This window comes from Tenrec ecaudatus, chromosome 10 (assembly GCF_050624435.1).
Source record: "Tenrec ecaudatus isolate mTenEca1 chromosome 10, mTenEca1.hap1, whole genome shotgun sequence".
Taxonomy (NCBI): domain Eukaryota; kingdom Metazoa; phylum Chordata; class Mammalia; order Afrosoricida; family Tenrecidae; genus Tenrec; species Tenrec ecaudatus.
Genome location: NC_134539.1, coordinates 120,958,356 through 120,975,306, shown reverse-complemented (window position 1 = coordinate 120,975,306; position 16,951 = coordinate 120,958,356). Strand labels below are relative to the sequence as shown.

Genomic DNA, 16,951 nt, shown 5'->3' with positions numbered 1-16,951 from the left:
ACTTATATCTTCATACAACTCCTATCACAATCCATACATACATCAGTGGTATAAAGCAAGCTTTTTTAACCTTCATTTGCTATCAGCAATAATTCAAAATAGGAAGAAATCGGATTGTGGGTTTGAATTGCCTACCTTGCAGATAGCCCAAAACCACACCCTAGCATCACCAGGAATATTAGATGTCTTCAAAAAGAGAATGAAATACGTAAAGATGAATTTGGCTAGGCATTAATAACCTGAAATGGACTGGCATTGCCCATTTTAATTAGTTGGCCAGTCATGGTTTACTATGCTGGGAATGATGAGGAATTACAGTATTGAATCATTAAAAGATCTGTCTTATGTATTTGATAAGATAATATCCATATGCCTACAATGAATACAGTTACAACAACTATTATATTTATGTGCCAATTACTAAATCGAAATGTGAAGAAACTGAAGAATTGTACCAACTGCAAGAGTCTGGAATCGATCAAATATGTAACTACAATGCATTAATAATTTCTTTTACTTGAAATGTGAAAATTGGGAACAGAGGACCAACCAGTCATTGGAAAATACAGAGCTGGAAAGCATGTGATAGAATTTTGCAAGACTAATAACTTGTATGTTCCAACATAAACATATTGCTTTAACAACATAGCTGCTACTATACACCTTTCCAGGTGGAATACATAGGAATCAAATTACTTATATCTTATATGAGACCCAGGATTGATGAACCTACAGGGACAGCAAGTTGAAGAAGGGATTTGGGTTGATGGGAGTACTGTGGTAATGGTGAGGTAAAGGAGACAATGTCACAGAGTCTATGTAGAATAAGAATGGTTAGAAACTGATTGCTGTAGCAATTGTACACTTTTACTTGATGTGGTTGAAATAGAAGTCATGTTATATGTATTAAATCCCAACTAATAAAAAAAATATTTTGTACATCAGTGGAAAGAGACACTGTAGTAGCTCAATATCAGTCAGAATAAGGCCAGGGGCTGCCTGTCAATTGCTTGTATGCAAGTTCAAATTGAAGCTTAAGAAAATGAAAACAAATCCACAAGAGCCAAACTACGACCTTCAGTGTGTCTTATATCCTATATGAATTTGAAGACTACTTCAAGAATAGGTTTGACACATTGAACACTGCTGACTGTTGGCCACAGGAATTAGAGAATGACATCAAGAACACCATCATAAATAAAGCAAAAATCCATTTCAGAGACAAGGAAGAAAGAAAAGACCAAAAGGGTGTCCGAAGAGACTCAAGTGTTGACAAATGTAGATGAGTAAAAGTGAATGGAAGAAAGAAATAAGTAAAAGAACTGAGCAGAAATTTTCACATGGCATTTTAAGGAGACAAAGTATTATAGTGACACATGCAAAGACCTGGAGTTAGAAAACCAGAGAGGAGTAACATCGTCCACATTTGTAAAAGCGAAGAAAAATGCGAGTGAGTTACAATATTGAAGGATTCTGTGGGCAAACCTTGAGCGATGGAAGAAGCATCAAAAGATCACAGGATGCGCGTCACTCTCCAAAGTAACTGGTGCGCAGTCAGCCACTTCAAGAGGCAGCGTGGGATCAAGGACTCACGGTACAAACCAGAGAACTCAAAAGGTCAGGTGACAAGTCAGACTCCCGAAATTAACTGAATACCATTAAAAATGCTTCAGCAAACATGCAGCATTGGAAGTGCTCATTTTGCCAAGAAATTTTGACTTGAATTCCTTATTTGTGCCCATTCCAAAGAAAGGTGACCCAACAGAATGTGGAAGTTATTGAATAGAGTCATTACTGATAGATGCAAATAAAATGAAGATGATTCTAAAGCAATTGCAGCCATATATTGATAGGGGGACCAGAGAAGAATTGAGTTACGGTGTTGTCCAGGAATATTGACAATCACGGACTGTCAGAACAAGCATGTCTGTTTGGGAGGAGGTACGACCAGAGTGCTCCTGGAAAACGAGGACAGCAAGACTTTCTCTCAACATCCTTTGGCCTTGTTGTCAGGAGGGACCAGTACTTGGCAGAGGATATTGTTCTGGCAAAATAGAGGTCGACCCCCAAACAGTGCCCGCAACAGTGGGCTCAGACAGTGCCAGGATGGTGCAGCACCAGGCGCTGTTTGATTCTGTTGTGCATGGAGGAACAGCTCAGCAGTACCAGCAATACCAATACCTGCCATCAGGATACACCATTGTTCCATCACTACAGACCAACTTTTACTTTTAGCTTCCGTGTTATGTGCACGTTTTCTCTTTCGTACACATGTACTCATACTGCATCATGTTTCAACTAGTTTTTGTGATCATTTCCTTTAATCTTAGAACAATTCTAGGAAGTAATGACTTGACAGTTTAAGAAGAACTTCAGAACCCTCTTCTGAAAAGAATCTTCAACATTTATCCTTTGATAATCCCCACAGAATATAAATTGCAACAAATGTCTTTAATAGAGTTTTTGTGATCTTATGGTTATTAATGAGGACAAACAAGAATCTGTGGGAGAATTTAGTATTAAAGAAGAGAAAAAGCAAGAACACCATCAGTCATAAAAATTCTGTCCCATAGAAATGAGCATATTTGGAATTAGTGATTGGCGCATAAACTGTTTTTCAAAATAAAACATTTTATTGTCATATAATTCATATACCACACAATAGAGTTGCAAAATTATCACCACAGTCAACTTTAGAAAATTTTCTTCATTTTTGTGCTTATTATTAGCTCTCCATTTCCCCAACTTCCCATCATAACCCTAAGAAACTCTTAATAAATTAAGAATTTATTACCCAAACTGAATTTTATTTTATATTCTAAAATTATTAGTGTTATTGTAAAATTAGCATAATAGTGGAAAAAACCTTTATACCAGAAGTATGTGACAAATAGAAATAATTTTAATAACATTGAGGTAATTTACAGATTAATAATGCTTCTTTTAAAAGTACTCAGTTCTGTTGTTTTTAATATCCTCAGAGTCGTGCAGCCATCACCACACCCAATTTTAGAGCCTTTCCATCATTTCAAAATGAAGCCCCATACTCATTAACTCACTGCATGCTTGCTACATTTTTTTTTAAACTCTCTCTCTCCCCATCTACACTACTTTCTGTATTTGTAGATTTGTCTGTTAGGTACATTACATAACAGTGAATCATGTAACATATGGTCTTTTGTGATTGGCATCTTTTAGCATAATAATTTCAAGATTTATTCATGTTGAAGAGATAATATTTAATATAAGCAGCCCCCAGATTATGAACATCAGCTGTATGGTTAACTTCCAGCGACCCTTTTATGCAAGACCTTGAACCAGTTGGTTCTCTCATAGTATACAAAAGTACAACCTTAAACATACCAGAATGATAGTAACTGACTTATCGTGGCAATTAGAGTGAGGAAAATTCCACATTGAAACCCTGGGGTGAGAGATTTGGAAGAGATGTATTGAGCCCTTTCAAGAGCTTGATATATGAGACTGGATTACTGGCAAGATGCTGGAAAGCCACACACATTCCAAGTGGTGCTCTTGGCCACCATTTTTGAGTAGGGTAGTGCTGTTTTAAAGCTCTACTTGAGTGTTCTATAAATTTGACCTCACTTTGAAGTGATTTTAATAAGCACCACACATGCAGCTTGTAAATCATCGAAAAGGTTTCAGGCCTTCTTGCACTAAAATAAAGCTAGATAAGAATCATATGCACCTGCTGTGACTGATCTACAAAGGCTTAGAAGATGCAGGAATTTATTTCTTTGTATCCTGAGGCCTGTCTATATATAAAGATGTTTAACCAGGTATTAAAGAACTAAGACAGAAAGAAAAAATAATGGGTATCATGGGCTTAACTGCTAGAAGAATTAATGTGTTAACATTCACCTCTAGGGCTTGGGGAACCAAGAATGTATTTGGATTATTACAATTTAGAAGCTTGAGGACATGCTGCTATTGGTGTCTCCAGAATTCTAAAAAGTGTTCCATGAATCTACAGCGTAAACCTCTAGGAGTACACGTGACTGGTTCTGAGTGTGGTAGAAAATCTAACTGGAGTTGCTGGAATTAGTTGTTACTGTCAGGGTAAAAAATCATTACCCCTAAACCCAAGCCAACCCACTACCATCAACTTTATTTCAGTTCGTAGTGGCCTTTGGGGTTTCCAAGGCTATAAAGCAGTGATTCTCAACCTTCCCAATGCCGCGATTCTTTAATGAGGAACTGTTTCCTCATGTTGTGACCCTGAACCATAAAATTATTTTCATTGTTTCTGCATAACTGATTTTGCTACTGTTAGGAATCGTAGTGTAAATGTCTGATATGCAGGATGTATTTTCATTGTTACAAATTGAACATAAGTAAAGCATAATGATTAATCACAGAAACAATATATAATTATATATTGTGAAATATTTATTTCTAATTACAAATAAAGGAAATTTTGTCCTTTTTTTTTCCCCCATACAAACAGTTTTATTAACCGTGAGGCTGCCCTCAGTTGAGCGTCATGCACAGTCCCATGTCTTCCTCTGCTGGGCCCACTGGGCCAGCACCTCATACCCACAGCAACAAGCTTTCGGCAGCAGTCATGACGAGGCTGCAGGAAGGGCGATTCTGACAGATGTTAACCCACGTAACCAAAGTGGGCAACATAACCAGGCAGAGCCTTGCAGGCCCCTGGGCAAGCTCCCTGCCACGGGGCTCTAGTCTTGCTCTTTTCTCTTAACAAGGGAACATTTGGGGAAGTAGAAAACTGGCCAGTTCTTTTTGGTAGCATCCCTTTGCCAAGTCTGTCTATCTTGATATTGAACTAGTGCATTCGCCACCCTCCCAAGACAGCCCGCCCCGGTTACATTCGTCAGTGACCAAGCTCCACCAGAAAAACCGAAGAGTACTTTTCAAAGGGAGGTTGAGACTATAGATGAACCCTACTTCCTAGAAGTCAATTGACGATACTGTGCACAGCTGGATGACAACAGATTGTGAGATTAGATCCAGCTACAAAGTATCTTCGGTCCCTGAGAGGTGGCTATTCTGTGTCTGTGGATTTAAAATGTTCATCGTCCACAGTGGAGTAGATGTGGCCTTCATTGCTGAGAAAATCCACAGCTTGCTTGATTGAGGACACACTCATGTAGCTGAGCTGAGACTTCAGATCATGAAAGTTCAAACCTTCAGGCCTTGGGCAAGCTTTAATCAAATTCAGCACCTGGTTTGGGGCCACGGTGAGGCCATTTGCTGGAACGAAGCTGTTCCCACCAAAGTTCCCTGCTTCACCCATTCCTGGAATACTGATAGGTGCTCTCCCTGCTGAGGGCTGGCTGTTCAGTTTGTTCAGCATCATGTGCGCGTTGACCACTTCCAAAATATGGGTGGTGAACTCATTCATATCCTCCAGGGGCATGATTTTAAAGGCCACCAGGCTTGTTTTATTCTGGAAAGACCTCAGGTGGCCAGCCACTTTCACATACATCTCAGGCGGAACCACAGTGTTTTCACCACTCACGTCATCAGTGTCAACCCACTGCCGAACATCCATGGGAGCAGCTGTCATGTCATCGATTTTGTAAACAATGTTGGTTGGTGCCTTTTCTGCATGTCTGATTATCCCCACAATTGTGACCTGTGAAATTTCAACATTGCCAATTTTGAACACGTCATCAACTAGAGTGGCAGACAGCAGCTGGGCTATGTTGCAAGGCGCAATGTGCTGGGCTCGGGCTCTTGATTTCTTTTCGGTCTGGGTAGGGGTCGGCGATCCAAAGCCCCCCGGGGACTGCGTGTAGCCGCCGGCGCCACCATAGGAGGAGCTGCTGTAGCTCTCAAATCCACTATTCCACATTGTGGTCACGACCCCCTCAGGTGAGACGCTCAGCAGACACCAGGATAAGGGCCCCCCTCCCCAAGTCTCCTCCGACCGGGATGCCGCCGCACCGCTAACTCTCAGAAATTTTGTCTTGAAGCATGGTGTAGCATGGGTAACAGTCTTCACGCTGGTTGCTCGTAGGTGGGCGTATCTGCATGTGGACGGACCCGCCTGGAGACTGATAGAGGAGCCGTGTCTCATTTCCTAAGACCATCGGAAATAGTGTTTTCAGATGGTCTTAGGTGACCCCCGTGAAAGGATCATTCAACACCACCACCCCGAGGGGTTGCGACCCACAGGTTGAAAACCGTTGCTTTAAAGCATCCTCATCTCTCTTGAGAAGAGAGTTTGGTGGGTTTGAACTGCCAACCTTGCAGTTAGTCATCCCAAAACTTTATCCACAGCACCACTAGGTTTCCTTAAGGAAGCATTAACTTACGATATTTCTGTTAAGAGGGCCATGCTGACAGGGAATAGGGAATAGTACCCCTTCTTCCCATTTGCAAATAACTTTTATTGACACCCATTGGCAAACCAGCAGCAGATGTTAGAAATGAGGTTCTCAGAGTTCTAGTTATGGCATCATAAAACCATCTAAAAGAGTGGATTTGAAGCTGAGAGCCAAGGGCCTGATAATAGCACAAAATGCATTAGGATTGAATGAGTTAGAATATATTGTAAATATGTATAATAATCTCAATTACTGGGTGAGGGTTCTCAAATATTCTAAAGCACAGTTCTTTCCTTGACAAAATAATATTCATTTGATTACATATAACTAAACAAAATTTGTATCTGAACAACATGAAACATTGTTACAGACTCAGACATATAGATTGTAAGATACACTCTATTTTTTTGGTGTTACCAGGAAAGACAGAAAAATGCTATTATTGAAAGACACCTTCAATTTAAGGATATTGTATAACTTCAGAAATGTTTAAATATTAAAAATGTATTTTAGAATTTAAGAAACCCAGTATAATAGTTGCTGCGTATTGTAGCTCATCCTGAAAATGTTCTTCATAATTGATAACATAGTGTATTATGGGGTTATGCTCTGAGGTCAGTGTATGGATTCACATTTAACCACATACTAGCTGGTAAACTTTAATTTCTCTGTGCCTCAAGTCTTAATCTATTCAGTACGTGTATTCCTTATGTTGAATGTGTGTTGTGAAAGTTACATGAGGTGATTAATTTGCGTGGAGTAGTTGCCACATGCGCAGCTTGTACAATGTACTAAAAATGTATGAAATTTTAGCCATTATTAGGAGTTAAGATCCTCAGTCCTCAAAAAAGAAGGACAGTATTCTGAGGAAATTATGTCTCCGGGGACTGTTGTGGGACAGCAGTTTAATTTCTTGTTAAAATATGAGATGAGTAAATATCACTCTTATCTATAAATTCGCTATGTTGTGCTGCTATACTAACAAGATCATATGATTATATTTAATTAGATTCCTTTATCTTCTTGGGGATTGGATGAAGAAAGATGGAGAATTGGAGTACCCTTATAGATGAAAGTTTAGAGTTGTTGGAATATAGCTTTGAGCTAAGATTTGAATGGTATTTCTCAAATTTTTAGGTAATCGACACTGTAACTATGCCTGTCATTCAAGTGATATGTTGATTTACGTGAAGTTAATGATTCTCATCTTCTTCAGGTGGCTTCCTTTCAGATGCAGGCTGGTACAGTGATGCTGAGAAAGTTTTTCTGTCCTGCTATCAGTTGTGTACTATACATGATGAGATGCTTCATTGGTTTCGTGCAGTAGAATGCTGTGTGAGGTGAGTTGGAACATATCCTACAACTATATGCTGTAACAGTACTTGGGTTTGATAGTTACCATTTTTCTAAGTATCCACAAAAGCAGCAGTCAATAAATCAAATTACTAGCACATTGAGAAAATCTGCTACCAAAGAGTCCTTTAAAGTACTAATGAGCCAAGTTGCCACATTTGATGTCTAAAATGTGCCTGACTCGAGTAATCATGTCATATGTATATGGAAAATGGACCGTGATAATAAAAGAAGACAGAACTGTTGATGCATTTTGAATTGTAATGGTGATGGGAAAGAATTTTGAATATACCATGGGCTGCCAGACGACTAACAAATATCTCTTGGAAGAAATATAACCAGAATGCTCCTTACCAGTCAAGGATAACACAACTTCTTGCTTACTTGGGAGCTGTTAGCAGTAAAGACCAGTCCCTGGTGGAGGCCCAGCAGAAACGAGGGAGGAGTCTCTGCATAAGAATTGACACAATTGCCTCAGCAGTAGGCACAAACCTAGCGAGGATGGTCCTTTGGTCTCCTATCCTCAAAGTGTAGTTAACCTATCACAGACATGTTAACTTGGATGTGAGTGTTACAAACCAGATATCAGTATCTTTAATATCATTTCTATTGTCATAGAGCATATTTATTTATTCAACATATAATCATTTATCCTCCATTTATTAAAAAGGAGAAAGAGTTTATTGAAAACTATATACAACTGGAGCCAAGTACCAGACTCTTGTGTAGTGTGGTGGTCAGACTCCACCAAGGAACTTCTGAGGTGGCAGGCAGGGGACAGGACTCCCTGCTCTGGCCCAGTCACTGCCTGGGGAGAGAACACTATTGTGAAAGTTGGGTCCAAGAGGGGCAGCAAGGCTGTCCAGAAGACCTGGCTGCCCTTCTCACACGAGGCCTTCCTGGATATGGAAGTTAACAGACCCCCCCACCCCAGGTACCAGGCCCCTTGGGCTTCATGAAGCTGGGACTGGGGCTCCCTGTTCTCAGGGAATGGGGCCCAGGAGCGCTCCATGGGCAGAGGCCTTGGGTTCCAGAAGTGGGTGCTGAGGAGGTCATGGTTAGGGCATCCAGTTGAAGGAATAGTCGGCTTTGTCGTGTATCACCAGCCGATCATTCACAAAGTAGAAGCTATCAGACTGCGTTTACTATAGGTGATGGGTCATCTTACTAATCAGTTCTTCCAAGATGGGGTAGAGAGTCAAATCTTAGATGTACTCACAGGTATACTTGCTGGGAATGCAGAAACCAAAGTGGAAGTCTAAGCTTTTTTGAATAGCTGGTTATGGGAGTAGTGCCTCTGGATCATGCGGAAGTTGTTAATGAGCTTGTCTCAGGTGTGAACTGGTAGCAGGTAATGTCCCAGCATTGGTCCAGGCCTGCCGGTTGATGGACAGCCACTTAGAGGCTGGGGGCTTCTTGATTTGAGAGGACAGTACCTGAGTCCATGTCGCAAGTCTTGAACCTGGTGAAGTTGATTTTATAGACGTTCTCCTTAGGGAAGTGCAGGTCACCTGTGATCCGCTGCAGTCCCAGCACGTCTTCCAGATGGATTGCTCGGCAGCCGCCCCAGTCAGGGCCCCTGGCCTCTTTCCAACTCCAATTTGGACCATGGATTCTGATTCCGCCTGCAATTTAGGCTCCACTCGGCACTGCCCCTGCCCTGGCCCCGCCATTCTTCTTCACCTTCATGGCTTCTTGGGCCACTTCTGCATGAGCCAGCTGCAGCTGGGAGACGCACCAAATATTATTGACTGTTTACTTTGCATCAGGAATTATGCTCGACACTAGGTTTTAGGGAACTTGGGAAAACATTTTTTCTTTTGTTGGCTTTTAACCCTGCCTTTGTTTCCATTTTTTTGAATTGTACATAACTAGTTGCTATTTTGCTTGTAAACATTGTGTTCCTTCTACATTTTTTTACAGATGTACTTAAAGTATAAACAAACATCTAGGTGTAAACCTGGAATATTTGGGGTTTTAAAAATTACTTTATTTCAGAATTATATTTTATATCTTTAGTTTCTTTTCCTCTTTTCCCCCCTATAACTGCAGTATTAAATCTTTGTTTTTGCTATCTTAACTTTTTAATAGATAGAACATTGTGCTATTTTCATGAAAAACACTGGGGTACCTTCCCTACATAGTGTCCTTCCTATATTGTGATCTGAATTGTGTATGTTGCTGCTTTCAGTGAAATGATGGCACTACGGTGAGGGGGAGAGGAGGGAAATGCCGCATAGGAAGCACAGTCAACGTTGACTCGGAGAGCAGACACACATGGAATTAGAAAAGTGCTCAAACTGACCATCAAAACCATTCATAACACCAGCTTAATGACTGTGTGCCAAGGCATTTTGTTTTTTGTAAGCTTGGAATTTCACAGTAAGATTTGTCTTTTCACAATTGTACTCGCCAAATTCTTGGTCACCTATAGGTACATTTATTATATATCATTTTGTCCTCCCCATTAATTGTTTTTAAAATATGACAATTTTCTGATTCAACTTTCCTTAAGACTGAAGGAAATTTAATGGCTTCGTTGGCCTTGTGTTTAAATGAATTAGAATTATTTTTTTTTGAGCAGATACCATGAAATTCTTGGGCTGGCTTCAGGGCTTTGAACCTGATGTGAATGTAAGAATGTTTTTAAATTTAATATCACAAAGCTAGTTTTTACTAAGAGACTGGCATCGAAATATTTTAGAGTAAATGTCAGAGAACTTTCTTGGCATTTCTTTCTCTTTTTTTTGGCATTTATGTAGTTAAAGCCGATACCATTTCTCAGTTCTTGTATCCCTGTGGGAATCTGTCTGTTTCCCTTTACCCTTTTTCTGTTTAATAGCTTGGCTTTTCTGCTCATACATATCTATTGCAAGATAAATTTAGAAAAAACAGGAGAGGATGAGGATGAAACTAAATATTACCTATAACCAACTGCCCAGAAAAAGTAACTATTGATCTATTAGAGTGATTGTGTCTCATAGAGTTGGTTACAACTCATAATGACCCTCCAGGGCAGAGTAGAACTTCTTCATGAGGTTTCATTGACTCTACTTAGTGTGCATTTTTCTCCCATGGGTCAGCTGGGGGGTTGGAATTACTAACTTTTTGGCCAGCAGCCAAGTGTTTAACCATTGTGTCAGCAGATAGCATGTTCTTAACCTCTTTGCACATTTTCTCTGGAATAAAAACTTGTGTGCCATGTGGTTATTTAAGGTCAAACGTTTTCTTAAGACCTTCAGAAAAGAGAGCAGAGATTCTCTCTGAGTAGAGCAAACTGATATTTTATTTTAAACTTTTCTATTACTACCTACCCACACACCCACCCTTTTTAAATTTCAACTATACGCAGATGCTACTTACATAGAAAATTTTTGTTGTTTTTTTTTTAATGGTAAATGGATTCCCTTAACTGGGGAGGAGAAAGACTTCAATTGGGTTTTAAAGAGAACCTTGAGCCCTAGGCCAATGGTTTTCAACCTGTGGGTCGCAACCCCTTTGGGGGTTGAACGACCCTTTCACAGGAGCTGCCTAAGACCATCAGAAAACATGTATTTCTGATGGTCATAGGAACCAAGACACCACTCCCCTATCCATCTCCAGACGGGTTCGCCCACCCATAAGTACCTGGTGTGAAGATGATTACCCATTTATACCATGCTTCAAGACAAAATTTCATTTATTTATAGTTAAAAATAAATGTTTCACAATATATAATTACCATACATATTGTTTTTGTGATTAATTTTTAACAATGAAAATATATCCTGCATATCAGATATTTACATTACAATTCATAACAGTAGCAAAATTACATTTATGAAGTAGCAACAAAAATAATTTTATGGTTGGGGGGGTCACCACAACATGAGGGACTGTATTAAAGGGTTGTGGCATTAGGAAGGTTGAGAACCACTCGACTAGAGGAAAGTTATGTGGTTTATCACTGCCATATCACATCCTGGATTTATCATCCATTCCATGTAGCCCCTCTGAGAGGGACTGTCCCAATTGTCTTGCTGGTAGACTTTGGCTCTCCCCGATATCTAATCCTCTTCATATTGATTTGCTTGTGTGTGTTTTTGAACTTATGTTCTTCTTCTCGACCTCATGAGCACACTGGTGATGCTTCTTCCATGTGGGCTTTGTTGCTTACCTGCTAGATGTCCATTTGTTTAACCATAAACCTTTAAGACCCCAGACGCTATATCTTTTGATAGCCGGGCACCATCAGCTTTCTTCACCACATTTGCTTATGCATCCATTTTGTAAACTGACAATTTGTAATAACTTTTTTTTTGTAATAACATTTTATAAGTATTATTTTCCAAACTACATGAAAGGGAAAAATGTTTAGATACTTTTATTGGGGCTCTTATCTGCTCTTATAACAATTTATACATCAATTATATCAAGTATATTTGTGCATATGTTGCCATCATTATTTTTTCAAATCATTTTCTTTGTATTTGAGCCCTTGGTAGCTTCTCTTTTTTCCCTTCCTACCCCCCTTCCACCCTTCTGACCCCTTGATAAATTCTAAATTATTGTTATTTTCATATCTTAAGCCAACTCCTGTCTCCCTTCACCCATATTTCTGTTGTTCGTCCCCATGGGGGTGGGAGGGTATGCATTGATCATTGTTCCTCCCTCTTTCCTCCACCTTCCCCCTAACCTCGAAAGGGAAATTTTTAAATAACAACAACAAAAGTTCACTGTCATCGAGTTGATGCCAACTAATAGGGACCCAAAAGACAGTATAAAACTGTCCCTGTGAGTTTCTGAGACTACTCTTTCTAAGAGTAGAGAGCCCAGTCCTTCTCCTGAGGACCTGCTAGTGATTTCCGGCTGCTGACCTTGTGGATCACAATCCAACTCATAACCCATATGCCACCAGGGTTCCTAGAGTTTAAGTAACGGTATAGAGAAATAGCCTGAAGCAGATCCTGTGAGGATACTTACAGAGATCACCTTGCTTAATTTTGTTCTCAAGGAAGTAGTGAAATTTAACAAAGAATTGTTTTTGGGTGTCATGGCTTTTTAGTTGTAAGTGCTAAAGGTCTTTATTAAGTCTTTAAAAGAATACACTGAAAACCAATGCTGTAAAGTGGCATTGTTTTAGAGATTTCTACGTGTCTGCTTTCTAGAAATTGCCCAACAGCCCTAATGGTTTTTTTGTTGTTTTTAGCCCTAATGTTTTACAAGTGGTTGGTAGGAACTTTGGTTAAAATTTCTGGTGGTATTATACACAGACTCAAAAGTTAGTAATTTTCAAACCTGTTTTTTTACATTAAAAACTTAGAAAAAACAAAAAAAACTTAGAATTAAAAAGCTGTAGTGAAAGAGATGATACAGATTAGTATGCATATGAACAGTTTGAGTAAAGTTTTATAAATTATGAGGGTAAAAGCAATTTTCTAAATGTATAATGTGCTTGCCTAAGCACTAACGGCTAACCACCAGGTTTTGGTTCCAGCCTACCATCTGCTCTGCAGGAGAAAGATGAGGCTGTCTGAGCTCACGCAGATTTACAATCTCAGAAACACTTTGGAGCAGCTCTCTGCTCTGCACTACAAGGTCCCTATGCATTGGAATTGATTTTGTGGCAAAAATTTTGTCTTGAGTATTAACAAAAGGTGGTTTAAATATTATAAATTTAAAAGTATATATACATATATATAGTAAAATTTTTAATGGTTCCATATGTACTCCTAAAATTTATTTATTTTTTTGGTACTCATAAAATTTGATATATTTGAAGTGGCTAAAAACCTTTTGGCGATGGAAAACATAGGCTCATTTTATTCTTGGATATTTATTATTTTATTTTAAAAGTGAGGGTGGTGGTGGTAGTACAAGTTAACTTAGGGGTGAAGGGTAGGAATGCTCTTCATTAATTAAATATTATTAATACTAGGACTAAATACCTAAGCACAATGCTAGGACTTTGTAGGATGGCAAAGTGTGATGAAACTTAAAAATTAGTGGTGGGAGTTGTGGTAGGAGTGACTGGAAACATTTCCTCAAGGACAACATTCAGAGGGTTAGCAAAGGAGGAGTAACAGAAACAGGAAACACAAGAATTGTATGAGCACCCAATAAAATGATTTTTTTTAAAGAATAACAAAAAAAATTGTACGAGCCCCAAATAAAATGATTTAAAAAAACAAACAGGAAACAGGGAAGACATGTAGGATAAGTGATGGTGCATTGAAAGGATTACAATGGATGAGGAAACAATGTATGTGAATTGTTGAATGTCTGACTGATGATCTTCTATTTCATAATACGTTTTTTTTAAAAAGACTAAAAACCCAACCAAAGTTTTAAGAAATAGACTAGAGGAAACTAATTATGATGAATCAAAATTAAGACCAAAAGATGTGAACCCAAGTATAATCTTCATTATACAAGTAAACTAGCTAAATGCCTCTCTAAAAATTGAGACTATTAGGAGGATTAAAAATAAAACCCAACTATATATTGTGAGCAGAAAACATACCACAAAACAATAATACTACTAATAAAGAAAATTCATGATAAAAACTCATTTGATACGTAGGTAATATTAATAATAGAAGAAATAGATCACTTAAGGTAACAGTCTTAAACCTATGTTATATCAAACAACATTGGAACGATCTATGTAAGCATTTAATCGAGCTTAACAAGAAACAAAGTTCCTTATATCTTTCTACTCTTCTATTTTTTATATGCTGGTTTTGTCTTCGGTTATAAGATTACTGCTATTGTGCGAGACATCACACCCAGATTCCATAAGGTCCTGCAGAAGAAAGACTCCCTTCCCAAGCAATATTATTTAGAGTCAAGGGAACCTTTCCCACAAACTACCTAACTGACTAACCTGGATGAACTCTAAATCAGCCACTAGCAGGAGGAATGATTGACTTAAAATTCATGTAATCTTTATTTACTCCTGACATGTATAGAAAAGTAGGCAATGCCATTTAAGGAGCAGCTATTGGCCTCTCTCCTTCTGGAGCAAAGAAGAAATGCATGGAAACAGCCAAAAGGACTAATGAATGGTGTGTGACCTCAGCCTTCATGACTTTTAGACCAGAACTAGATGGTGCCTGGCTGCCACTACCTTCAACTCTAGAAGGTCCTGGGTAGAGTGGGAGAAAATTCACAGTCATAAGGAAGACCAGGCTTACTGATCATATAGAGACTAATGGAGTCCTTGAGACAGTGGCCCTTAGTCATCCTTCATTTCTGGAACTAATCTTGCCTTACACTCCCACCCCTTGGTTTTCAGCAAACAATAGACAATCTGTAAGGTATAGTAGGCTCTCCATAGATCAACCATTTGAACTCAAAGGGAAGCACTTGTCTGAAGACAAAATTCAGAAGACAGGAAGAGCTAGAAAAGGAGGAGGGAAAGAATTACAGGGTAGAAGTGGAATTCATGTTACATTGCAGGGATTGCAACCAGTGATGAAATAAAATGTGTATAAATCTCTGGATGGAAAATGGATAACTGAATTGTCACCCAATTCATAATAAAAAGTAGTTTGCTTTTTAATGAGTAAAATCAGGACTCTGCTAGCAAGCTGAGGTGAGAATGACTTGGTTAGGGAGCCAACAACATGCTCTACTCGTGTAGAATTGATAGCATACCAGTCTTTTTTAAAAATACTCAACCCTCTTCTTTCCAATCTGGATTTTCAAAATCTTAGTAAAGACGCTTGTAAGAAGGCAAGAGGTCATTTCCTCTAGGTTTTCTTAATGTGTTTTAGTTTTGACATGTGTTTGATAAGAATCTATCCAGTCACTGGTTCATTCTTATAATTTCCAGAAACTAATGCTGTCTGTATTTGAATTTCCATTTCAAATAGTAAAGAGGTTAACCATTCAAATGGTATTTGCTTTTACAACAAAACCTCTTGACGAAATAGACCTTTTTATGTTGCTATAATAAATGTTTTGTTTACAGGGCAGAGCCACATTTGGAGAACCTTTTCACTAGACTGAGGATTGAGACAAAATTAGAATCTCTTAGGCCCAAAATATCTTGGATTCTGCATCCTGCTTAATGTCAGCCCAGATGGACAGGCAAACTCACGAGAGTCTCATGTGTGCAATTTGCCCCTTATTTTCAGTAGATAACTATCAGGGACTGAAGAAAATAGCGAGCTATGCCTTTCTGGCATAATATGTTTAAGATGCTATTTCATTATATACCAATTATTTTTTAATATTATGGGGAAAATCTACCATGAAGCTAATTGAAAATGTACATAGTTAGAAAGGCAATTCTTAGAATTGTGGAAATGAGAAGGGAGCACTATGCTTTTCATTTTCTAACTTTAGACTCCCTGCATGATCTTTTTTCTTTCAATCTATCACCCTCTTTGATAAATATTAAATTTGTATTAGTAATGCCATACATTTTTCCCCCTCAAGAAATTTTCCCTTTGGCTGGTTGTAAGATCTTTTTCCTGATTGCTTTCTTTTCATTCTTGACTGTGCTCTGTCGACTCCACAGTCGACTGCCATCGTAGTCTTTCCAGAAGTGCACTGCTCATGCTGTGGTCATTAAACAGATGTAACTACTCAGATTGATTGAATTAAAAATCAGTCTTCACTCAGACTTGTCACATTTAAAATGCATGTAGAACATTTCTGAAAGTTCTAGTGGACAGTGTTGTTCTAGCACAAACATCCACGGACTTAGTATTACTACTGCCCCCACCCTCTTTTCAGAAAAGGAAAAAAAATAATTGAGTGTCCCCTAGCAATTAGAAACTTTGTTAATTCATGATAAAGTATAGGTGTCTGCATTTGCAGCCGTCATGGATCTGTCCAATGCCTCCCAGGGGTAGTATTACTCACTCTAGAAAACTCTGTTCTAGTGCACAAATTAGATCACTTGTCACAATCAAAGCAACTTAACCATCTTGCTTATTTCTATAGTCTCACCTCTCTGTAGTTTTTTAAAATTTACTACACTCTGGACACATTGGTCTTCTTTTTCCTTTGTGTACACCCCCTTCTTACGGTCTTTCTACTTGCCGTTGCTTCTGAAGGAGCCCTGGTGGCATAGTGGGTGATGTGTTGGACTGCTGACCACAGTTTGATACTGCTCAGCTTTCTACTCTTGTAAAGATTACAGTCTTGAAAACCCATAGGGGTAGTTCTACTGTCTCCTAGGGTCCCCATGAGCCAGAATGACAATGATGGCAGTGAGTTTACTTTCATTTTGTGCTTTTATTCCTTCTGTTTCCTTCTCTTTGTGACTGCCTCTTCATCAATTAGATGTCAAC

At 38.8% G+C, this 16,951-nt stretch overlaps 1 protein-coding gene and 2 pseudogenes across 1 annotated transcript in view; 1 reads left to right on the top strand and 2 right to left on the bottom strand.

Annotated features, from left to right (window-relative positions):
• The window catches only part of APPBP2 (amyloid beta precursor protein binding protein 2), a 71,073-nt gene that overhangs the window by 29,284 nt on the left and 24,838 nt on the right, over window positions 1-16,951 (top strand). The window contains exon 4 of the mRNA XM_075561476.1: window positions 7,531-7,654. Coding sequence (XP_075417591.1) covers window positions 7,531-7,654 — 124 coding nt within the window. The remainder of the gene's footprint in view (window positions 1-7,530; window positions 7,655-16,951) is intronic.
• LOC142458235 (replication protein A 32 kDa subunit pseudogene) lies at window positions 4,999-5,883 on the bottom strand (annotated as a pseudogene).
• On the bottom strand, window positions 8,726-9,356 carry LOC142458234 (protein unc-119 homolog A pseudogene; annotated as a pseudogene).